The sequence below is a fragment of the Silurus aristotelis genome (assembly GCF_946808225.1).
Source record: "Silurus aristotelis genome assembly, chromosome: 18".
NCBI classification, from domain to species: domain Eukaryota; kingdom Metazoa; phylum Chordata; class Actinopteri; order Siluriformes; family Siluridae; genus Silurus; species Silurus aristotelis.
In genome coordinates this window covers 16,350,795-16,362,058 of record NC_139591.1, presented here as the reverse complement: position 1 = coordinate 16,362,058, position 11,264 = coordinate 16,350,795, and the positions used below count along the sequence as shown (strand labels likewise).

Below are 11,264 nucleotides of genomic sequence, written 5' to 3'. Positions count from 1 at the left end.
TAAAGCTTCATCACAATAATCGGCTCTGATAATGAACACGCATCGACATTATGAGGTCAAGCGAAGGCATTGCCTTCCTATGGCTTAGTCAGAAAAATGTATGTTGACAAGATCAAATAAGTTCTGTAATCTTTCTCCAACACGAAAACCTGCACAGTGGCGTTTGACCTCATTTTCCTCTCCGAATTCATTCATAATCAATAAAAAATTCATTACAAAAAACTTGGCGTGACTTAGTGGAAGTGGACAGTGGATAACACGCATACATGCGACATGCGGAGTCGCACTGAGAAGAGCAAATGGATTTGAACGAAAAAAAAAAGTGTAAATAATGAAGTCCTTTGTGTTATAGCGTCTGCCTGAGAAACACATCGGACACTTCGAACAGAACCCCTGAACTGTACGCAATTTCCTCGGGATTTGAAGCAATTTCAACTGCAAATGTCTGTAGAATGAATACTTTTAGTACACGACGCAGAATAAAAGCCACATAGAGTATTATTAGTTCTAAAAAGCCTCTCTGAGACTCAGAAATACAACCTTAAAGAAACTAGCAAAGACTTAAAGGTGCAGATTGGATCAGAACTCCCCGTGTGCAAGGAATGTGCATGTGCGAGAAACTGCAAATTCATTGAAAATCAGGAATCGCATAGTCGAACGGATTAAATCAGCACAAAGCACAGCATCGCATTGTTCGTTTTTTTATCTCGGTCAGGGCTCGGACCCTGGGAGCACTAGTTGCGATGCAGGAATGAAACACCAGAACATGGAGGGCAGGGTTTCTTGCATTCCATGATATTTCATGGCTGTCAGAAAGTAACGAAAGCGTTACAACTGGCAACTTTTACCCGCTGAACTACCATGACGTTCTAGCACCCTCGTTTAATATAATACTTGCTAATTAAGAAGTGGTCCCAACAATCGAGAGATTAAACACACACACACACACACACACACACACACACACACACACACACACACACACACACACACAGATGCAAAAAAATAAATCTTGGATTTAATTCCACCAATATCCGTGACTTTGGTTTTCGAGACATTTGTTTACTCATACGTTACATGCGATCGTGAAAATCGCATTTCTTCACTTTTTTTTTGTTTTTTTTTCGAGAGCAACTAATTCAAGTATAGAATCGCTCCAAGTATTAACCAATCCCTGATACTGACAAATCGCTGGAAAAAGTTTTGCTGTATAGATTTTGGTTATGTTTCAACTATTGATGTGTGGAATGGAAATACTAATCCGAATTAAACTACTTGGCTTTCCAGTAAAACTAAAGAAAAAGAGAAAAAATACATATAAATAAATAAGTCAACGTGCTTTCGATTTATGTATCAAAAACGATGATTGGTTTGATTCGGATCAAGTGCTGTTTTAAGTCAGTCATTTTAGGATCAAAACGTAAGTATCATAGTGCAATAAGCAATAATCATCATCAGAGGGATAAATACATTACAATAAAAAATAAAATAAAAAGATTTTTTAAAATTAAAGGGTTAAACGTTCAGTCAAAACTTTGTCATGAATATCTAGTTGATGTTTTATCTAGAATTTTATCACTCAAATAACCACTTTTTACAAACATGGTGAGCAGAAAAAGCCTCTCTAAATATAGCAATTCACCAAATCTTGAAGCGGATGAGCTGCACCACGAGAAGAGCACATTAGGTTCAGTCCTGTCAGCCAAAAACAGGAATCTGGGAGTAGAGGATTGGCCAAAATGAGACTGCTGAAAACCAGGCTGTGTCCAGTTTTACTCTCCAGCAAGAGTGCCTGCTGTAGCCTCCGGTTCTTTCATTCTGAGCTTTTCTGCTCACCACCACTGTGCAAAAGTGGTTATCATAGTATTCCTGTCAAGTCTTTCATCATCAATAAGGTATTTCCACTTAGTTAACTACTGATCACTGGATGTTTGATGTTTTTCACACCATTTTCGTCAGACTAATCTGTATAAAAATCACCTGGAGAGCAACAGTTTCTCAGATCATCTGACACCAACAATCATAAAAAGTGTTAAAGCCATTCTTATCCATCTACTATATCTATCATCCAAACTATTGATCTATCGATTGATTCAAATGTCATTAGCCCTCAAGTGTCCAGAAACAATCCAGGACTGAACACACACACACACACACACACACACACACACACACACACACACACACACACACACACACACACACACACACACACACACACACACACACACACACACACACACACACACACACACACAGTAAGTGCAAATTATTATGTGGATATACAGTCGTGTGTGATGCGTGTGCTATTTGATCCCAAATAAAAACAAAAAAACTTTGCTTAAAAAAAAAGCAGAAGATATGCAGAAATATCCCTGTGGAGAAAAACTAAAATACATTATAAAACTGAAGAGAGCTAAAACCTGGTTAATACTTTCCATTAAGATCAAAAACAAAAAAGCTCACAAAACAGTCTGCAATTATACATCTCAGTGCTTTTTCCTTTAGATACCTGGTTTAGAATTCAAATAAAAAGCTGCATAAAAAAAGAAAGTTTATAAACATGAAAATCTCTCCTCAATCACTGACTGGTTCCCCAACATTTGAGAACCTCTTTCCGCGTTCGTCGTCTTTTTTTTTTGTCATTTTTTTATTATTGATCATTAGGCAAACTATGGCTGAAAATGTGAGGAGTACAATAAAAAAACAAGTAAAAAAAAAATAGTACGAGGAGCAGAAGGAAAAAGTGTATGTAGAAATGCAGCATGGTGTGTGTGGCCCAGCAGAGGGCCCTGTTCTCATACGATCTTCTTGATGCTTGGCCTCTTGAGGCTGCCAGCACTGCGCTGCTTCTGGACGTGGCTGGCTGAGCCGTGTCTCACGCGTCCACTGGTGGGAACCACAGCACTCGGAGACAACTCCACGTTCTCCTTATCAACACCTGCAGGGCGACAACACACACTGAGAGAACTGCTTAGAGATGGAGATCAGTGCAAGGAGGAATAATTTAATCACCGCCTCTGACTCCGCCTCACTAATCCTGACCATGATATTGCACCAGGATAAATTTAAAGGCTCAATATGAAACCAAAAAAATGATGAAAAACAAACAACTTGTGAAAGCACAAGATAAAATAATATACTTTCATTTGGATTATTTTGCAATATATATATAGACTTATTTATATATTATTACATATGAACAAAAGTATCGGGACACCTGACATTTGGTTCTTCACAAAGTGAGCTCCATGATGATCTGCTTTACATGGGGTGGAGTGGAAGATCTCCTGCTATAGAGCTCTGACCCTCAACCTGCTAAACACCTTTAGGATGAATTGGAATGCTGACTGCACCCCAGGCCTCCACACCTCACCTACATGACTTTCCTAACACCCATTCTAAAATCTAGTGGAACATCTAATGAGGTTATTATAACAGAAAACCGCGACTAAATGTGAAATAGGATGTTCAAAAAGCACATACCAACCCATATGGCAATGTGTCCACAAACTTTTGGCCAGATAGTGTAAATTGTATTGTAATGTCCAATATAAAGATCATTCTATATTACTGTATTGTAAAATCCTGCGTAATTTCAAGGCAGAACCCTTTAAGATATAGAAGATAGATCACACTGAGGAGATGTTTCAAGATGACATTAGCACCAAGTTAATGGTAGGGAACATTTTCATAGCTGCTTGAACAACACTCCCTAAACAAACATAAAGCAATGACCATATTCAAATGAGGCCGATGCAAAACAGATGGCGCAATAGGACGTCCCTGGGTTCAATTGAATAATTTTTTTTTAAAGAAAACAAAAGCCATTTGAATTGTAATGTAAAACAGGGCTTAAAATGCTCTTCATATATATTTTACACTTGAAGCCTCTAAAGCTGTTACTACAGTCACACTGTGTGGGCTAACAGCAAGAAACAAGAACAGCTGATGCAATTTTTCATGCTGGGTTTTTTTTGTGTGTGTGTGTGTGTGTGTCTGCACACTAACCTGCTGAGTGTTGTGAGGTTGCCAGAGAGGTCATGGAGTTGGAGAGGTTGAGGTTGGCAGTGATGCTGAGCTGGCTATGGGACATCGGTGGATACGGAGACGTGGGTGTCCTCAGCGCCTCCTCGCTGCTTTCCTCATCAATCCCCGGCAGATAGGTGTCGATCAGAGCGTCCAGAAACTTAACGATCAGCTCAGCGTAGTCCGGGATCTGGTTTTGCTGTGGGCGGCAGGAGAAAGGCTGCGCCATCACTCACCAACAAACGTTTGGACGAAATGTTTATCTTACAGTCAAACTTCTATGGAGGAATTTATGATTAGAATATGAAAAAAAAATACAGAAAGTAAATAATTCAATGGAAAAAACAAGTTCAAAATCATTACACATTTAGTGTGGAAGATAAAAAAAGGAATATAGTAAAACCACTAATAAAACTCTCGTTTTTGGAAATCGTCTGTGTATAAATATATATCGGAGTCATTCAACTTCGTCACCAGTAAAAATAAAGCAGAAGAGGGAATTTTCTAAGACGGGATTAGCTCGGCAACTTCCTGTTTTTTAGGGGAGCAATAACGCCTTGTTACCTTTGAAAAAGGCCCAGCAAATCTCCAGAGTCCATTAAATCCGAAACCTGTGGGTGAGAGAGAAAATGAAGAGGAGGGGTGATGGTGCACCAATATTTCTCTACACTTTAGTGCGTCACTCCCCCAAAAAAAAAAAAAGAAAAAGAGACCCATTTACTCAATATTACAGAAATAAAATAATATGCTATATTATATTTTTTAGTATGTACAAAGGAACGGATTTTATTCAGAGATAATTATTTGATTTGTGAACTTGATAGTAACGATTACAAATATACAGTATAAATAACAAAAAAAGCTCTGTAACAATAACCCTCTCCCACTGTGATTTGCATTGAATTTAAATATACATAAATCATGTTCAAATCATGTGGTATAAATCCAGATTAATACCTAAAAGTCATGTCAACTCCCTAATGCTTGTACAGTATGATAGAGGATCAGAGAGTGTGTGTGTGTGTGTGTGTGTGTGTGTGTGTGTGTGTGTGTGTGTGTGTGTGTGTGTGTATGTTTTTTTACTTTGCAGATATGAGGGCTGGTACTGTGGTGGCGACTCCTCGTGATACACCACACTCTGTACGATACCATGCACGGGGTTCAGCAGGTTCGGGTCCTGGCACATGGACAGCAGAGTGCTGATTTTCGAGTCCAGGAGGTTGTGACTGCAATGTGCGAGCGTCAAATAAAATGAATAATTCTGAGCGATCCTAAAACAAGTTAGCATTACTTTATTCAAAGTTGCAATATGTGAAACGTTTTCAGAGGGATTATTTACATTAAAAGGATCACTTAATATGTGCTTGGTGTTATTACATCATAAACTTCCAGTCAATCGTGTTCCCGTATGCAAATGTTTCAATTGGGGGAGGGGCTTGCCGAAATGGCATTTTTTTCCAACGTCTGGTTATAGTTGATTATTATTATATATTTTTTTTTTTCGGTTTAATGACATTTACTAGTGGAAATGCCACAGAAGGTGTGTTATTATTCACTATGAATCGATTCTTGGACTTACACGACAGGAAAGACTTTTGGAAAGACGACGCTGGCCTCGGCTAGAAACTCGTAGAGAATTCTCTGGGCGAATTCGTCCGTGGTGTTTTTGACCTGAGTTGCCTACAACAGATACACAGACTTTTGATCATGCTCGATTTTAAACACCAAAAATCATCAAATGATTTACAAAAAAATTTAATTTGCAATATTCTTTTAAAATGGGGAAGTTGACAGCTTTTGAAACCACTTGAAATTGTTTTAAGTAGAGGAACAGAGATGCAGATAAGGAGGCAAAAAAAACAACAGGAAGCAAATATGTTACATGGATCAGCACACAAAAATGGCCAGATAGAGGAACCGATACGAATGATGGTGAAAGTGTGTGAAAAAGATGAGCTCGCACCAGAACAGTGAGAAGAAGCGCCTGGATCTTCGTGTCAGTCAGGACCTCCTCGTCCAGGAGGATGTTGGACTCGGACACGGAGACCTTCCTCAGGTGGTGGTGGTGTTGAGAGATTCTCTGAGTTTCTGTACAAATAAAACAATATTTATTTATAGTATGAGGTTGTATCAAAAATCTTTGAGACTAATGGTGCTAACTGGTGCTTTTCTGACCACGAGTTACCACGTCTGCGATTTAATCATGAACAGCGAGTTAGACCTACAGAGCAAACGTGAAATTCTGTGTGAAACTGAGCAAATCCGCAACAGAGACGTTTAACACGACATATGTTTGACGTACTGGTCATTCGAGGTGTTTTGGTTTGCACGCGTTCTTCAAGGGCGGAAGAAAATTACTGGAAGACGACGAGAGATCAGGAAGAACTTCAACGAGCTCGACCCCCGAAAATGTCGAAACCATTCGGCAACTTGTGCATGATGATCGTCGGAGAAGAGTCCACATGATCTCACTTTCTCTCCCAACCTACACGCCATATTTGACTCCTTTTGACTTCGCCTTCAGCTCAATGATCGAAGTTTCGACATTATTGTGGAGATTAAGAACGAATAACAAAAGGTGCTTGATGCGCTTTGAAAAAGAAGACTTCCAGGACACGTTCCAGAAGTGGCGGGAAACGCTGAGATCGCTGAATCGCTGTGCAAGTGTAAATGTTGATAAATAAAATACTTTCTTAGAATCGGAGTTAGTCCCAAAACTTTCTGATATCACCTCGTACATTTCATCAGAAAATGTACTCACTCACTATAATGTTCGATTTTTAAAGAATACTTTATTTAGATGTAGATGTCTGCTAAAATTATGCAAATATATGCGCATATGTGTGATGGCCTGGAAAAATCCCCCAGACAAAAGGAGACATTTGTGAGTGTTTATAGAGATCTACAGGCTCAGTTAGAATCTCATGATGTCCAAAAGTTGAAAGTGAAAAAAGAAAATAATATTGAAAGAGTTTACACCGAGTGAGGCTCAGGAGCATGGTGAACATTTTGAGAACCGGTATCGTGTAGATTTTGCTTGACATCGTGTGGTAACGTCATAAAATCATACTTCGCTAATGAGATTTTAGATATCTTTGCGCATGCGGATCGTTTTAGTCATCGTTTTTACATTTTTAAGATTAAATCTCCCTTTAAGTTGCCAATTGTGAAAAAAAGCAGGTGAAGCTGCATCATCTATATTTTATATCATCCTCATCATCATCATCATCATAGAGCATAATGGGATTGTAATGAGCTGCCAAACTGCAAAATGCGGGTAAAAAAAATCAACCATGGCGGGCAACGCTGTCGACTCACTTGCTAAAATGGAGGCTTACATACAGTAGGTTTCATAAATTGAGTTCACTCACTTTGCTGGGGAGGTTCTTATAAACCACAGTCAAGTCATGAGTCATGATGTTATATTAAATACAGCCTCACTGCATAGCATCCGCACATATACATGTACCTCACTATGCAAAAAATAACAGCGTGCTGGTTCATTTACAGTGAAGCAATAACAAAGACTCATACTTGCCTAGGGTAACTGACCCCTGTGCAAAAAGTCAAGAAAGAAGCACAAGACAGGAAGTTTTACTCTCAAGGTGCAAACTGGTCATGAGGGATGTGTGTGTCTTTGTTAATCTGATTTGTTTTTAGCTAAAACTAGCTGGTGAGTGAGAAGCTTCATTTTAAACCCTCATCACTATCACCTGATTATTGTGATCAGTTTATGGGGGAAAACCTTAAAGTCAAAACAAAACAAAACAAACAAATTCCACTTGTTCTGCTTGCCAATCACAGCATAACAGTGTTTAGATATATTTATTATAAGTTTTGATCCTTTCAATATATGCGATAGAAGATATAAGATGGCTGGCTTGTGTGTCTTTATGTGGACAATTGGTGTGAATTTCATATTTTAAGGCAGCAACCTTTTATAATAAACCCTAACTATTGTGTAGTTTTAAAATGCATTCATTAATTGTTAAAAATAAATCAAACATGTACACTATATGGACAAAAGTATTGGGACACCTCACGTTTCCAGCCATATGTGTTTTTTCCTCAAATTGGTCCATAAAGTTAGAGGGACACAATTGCATAAAATGCAGTAGGAGATCCAAAACTTCCAGCATAGCAATGCTCCTGTGCACAAAGCCATCCCCATGAAGATGTGCCTTACATGAGTTCAAGTGGAAGATCTCCTGCTATGGAGGTCTGGCCTTAACCCTATTGAACACATTTGGAATGAATTGGAACACTGACTGCACCCCAGGCCTCCTCACCTCACCTACATCAGTACCTGACTTTACACTCTTGTGTATGAATGATCACAGATCTCCACAAACGCACTCCAAAATCTAGTGGAACATCTTCCCAAAAGAGTAGAGCTCATTATAACAGCTAATAGGGAATGATTGTGGAATGGGATGTTCAAAAAGCACATACGAATCTTATGCTCAGGTGTCCACAAACATTCGTTCACATATTGTATCTGAAATCTTAAAACTATGTGCAGTCTCTCTGTGTTTATTTTTCTTCAATGTCTTGACAAGAAGTGTGCGGTTCAAATGAATACTCCGGGACTCTTTTGTCTATGACATCTTCAGACCACATACTTTCAAACCACATGTTACTTTCAATTATAACACACACACACGCGGGTGTCTTTAACATCTATTCTTTACTTTACAAGTGCCGCAGGCAAACCCACATGCAAAAATCGCACCTATATCATAGTCGTTCTCTGCTACTCTTCTCATCTTCGGGGGCGTGGTGATTCCAAACTCCACCTCCGGCCTCTTTGGTGCTTTAGTGTCTGATATCAAGTGGTCAAAGCTTTTTCTCGTCCCTGACAACACACACAGACACACAAGAGGCTGTTGTAGGCTTTATTCAGACTAAATTAATGCTGTTTATTATCTGGTCAGTGGTTATACGGTATGATCAGAAAAAAACTTGGGTCAAAAGTTAATGTTTCATTATTTTAATATAAAAATTTCCATGATTCCCTTTATTTATAATTAAAAAATAATTCTATATAGAAAATAGATTTAGATAGAGAATAGATTTTCTACTGAAAGCAGTAAGTAAGTAAGTAAGGATAGATAGATAGATAGATAGATAGATAGATAGATAGATAGATAGATAGATAGATAGATAGATAGATAGATAGATAGATAGATAGATAGATAGATAGATAGATAGATAGATAGATAGATAGATAGATAGATAGATAGATAGGCAGAAAGATAGGCAGAAAGAAAGACAGACAGACCGTTGTTTGGTTCAATTAAACTTAGTTTTGGCATCCCTGTTTAAGGCTGTGTGTGTGTGTGTGTGTGTGTGTGTGTGTGTGTGTGTGTGTGTGTGTGTGTACGCCGTGTCGGCCTTACCCAAAAGCTTTTTGGTGTTCGCCTGAGAAGGCTGGCCCAGGTCTAGACTCATGGATTTTCGTGTCCGAGGGCTGATCTGGCCCACGATTGGATAGTTTGCAACCAAGTATCGCTCTGAAACTTTAGGAGATGCCCAAGGATGGCTCTCTCTCAACGTCCTGAAATCAAAATGACAAGTTTGCATTGATTAGTTTAGAAGTCAAGTAATTACACATGGGTCATAGTTGTCACAAGTCGTGTACTAAATCTTGAGGTTCACACCTGCAACCAGGCTCACTATTGTGAAGCGAGTATGTCTCCATAGGAACGTTCTCCATGGCGACATCAGAGAGGAGCAGGGACTTCCTGTGTTTTAGGCTGCACCGACTGCGCACTTCCTCCGACACAGTGAGCAGAGCTGAGATAAAGTGTAACGAACAGAAATAAACAGAGTGTGGTCAGAAAGACAGCACACAGCAGCTTCTCGGTGCTGAAATTACCAGAGCGATCAACGCTCACCAGCTAAGTAGGCTACGCTCTGCGTGTTGACCTCAAACTTGTCACAGTTGCGATGCTTTCCCACCAGGCTGAGAAGCATGTGGAGAATACGCACCGTCCGTGCCACAGTGGTGGGGGAAGGGTGCCTGTAGCCTGAGTGGGAGAGGAGTGAAAGCATATTCGATTCTCTGCACTACTCAAAGTGAAGTTCTTACAACAGCAAATGTTTCAGTCGGCTCACCTTTAAGCAGATGACCAACAAGCGCAAAGTTGAAGTTGGACTTAAAGTTGAGGCCGACAAAGTGGTCCATCTGCTTGCAGTGCCATTCTAGAGGATTACGGATCTCCATGAACACCTCCTCGGGACTCTGCAGAAAGGATGGCATCATGTCAGGCTTTCAATAAACTGCCCAAGACCAAAAATCACTCAAAACCTCCTATGGTATACTTGTACCACCTTATAGAGTTTATAGATGTGTGTATTGACCCTTAACCACACCCAAAGTGCTCTGCCCCATCCAAAATATGAACAGGTTTTTCTTTTTTTTTTTTTTCTTTTTTTTTTTTTTACATTGAAGCATGAAAAGAGCGAACCAGAAGTTCAGGAAGTGCTGAAAAAACTATAATCAACCATCCATGGTCTAATGGAGTTATTATAGTTACAATTATATGTTCACATATATTATAGTTACACGACTTTTTTGCACTTTTACATGATGTTATTAAAAAAAGGTGTATTTTATAGAACAAAACCATATCAGTGAAAAGTTGAAACCGTTTTTTTTTTGCTTACTACTGCTTTGATTTGGTTTTTAGAATTGTAAATAAACCGCACCTTATCATTGAAGACATGCATGCTGTCCAGCTTGTGCAGGTTCTGTTCCAGCAGGGCCGTCCCTGCCGAGTACAGGTTCACCTCGTCCAGTTGCAGGACTGCCACAGCCACCCAGAACAGGGCCTTGTGCATGTGCGAGTCCTGTCCAGGATTAACAGGATGTAAAAGTATATTTGAAAAACTCGGTACTATCATATAGGAAAAATTTACACAACATACCCTAAACATGCAATTTTATATTGTATCTAACTTATAACGACCAGTTTAACATTGTACAAATTCTATACTTTAACCATCATGCAGTTACTGTATCCATATGACTGAATTCTCGCTACTACAAACTGAATAGACTTTTGTATTATTATTAATGTGATGCAGTAAGAGATGCAGTAAGAGATGCAGTAAGAGATGCAGTGTGAGATGCAGAATGCAATCCAGTGTGTGATTCAATTCCATTTTATTAGTATAGTGCTTTTAACAGTGTGAGATGCAGTGTGTGATCCAGTGTTTCATTCAATTCAGTT

General features: G+C 39.1%; 1 protein-coding gene across 3 annotated transcripts in view; it reads right to left on the bottom strand.

Annotated features, from left to right (window-relative positions):
- LOC310741037 (neurofibromin) overlaps positions 1 to 11,264 on the bottom strand; it is a 91,667-nt gene that overhangs the window by 544 nt on the left and 79,859 nt on the right. For all 3 annotated transcript variants that reach the window (XM_083568354.1, XM_083568356.1, XM_083568355.1), the window contains 12 exons: positions 10,741 to 10,881; positions 10,147 to 10,273; positions 9,927 to 10,058; positions 9,690 to 9,825; positions 9,429 to 9,586; positions 8,762 to 8,884; positions 5,993 to 6,117; positions 5,609 to 5,709; positions 5,113 to 5,255; positions 4,594 to 4,640; positions 4,012 to 4,228; positions 1 to 2,941 (listed from right to left, as the gene is read on the bottom strand). The exon at positions 1 to 2,941 is cut by the window's left edge and continues 544 nt beyond it. In XM_083568354.1, the coding sequence (XP_083424480.1) occupies positions 2,799 to 2,941; positions 4,012 to 4,228; positions 4,594 to 4,640; positions 5,113 to 5,255; positions 5,609 to 5,709; positions 5,993 to 6,117; positions 8,762 to 8,884; positions 9,429 to 9,586; positions 9,690 to 9,825; positions 9,927 to 10,058; positions 10,147 to 10,273; positions 10,741 to 10,881 (1,593 nt within the window). In that variant the 3' untranslated portion in view covers positions 1 to 2,798. The remainder of the gene's footprint in view (positions 2,942 to 4,011; positions 4,229 to 4,593; positions 4,641 to 5,112; positions 5,256 to 5,608; positions 5,710 to 5,992; positions 6,118 to 8,761; positions 8,885 to 9,428; positions 9,587 to 9,689; positions 9,826 to 9,926; positions 10,059 to 10,146; positions 10,274 to 10,740; positions 10,882 to 11,264) is intronic.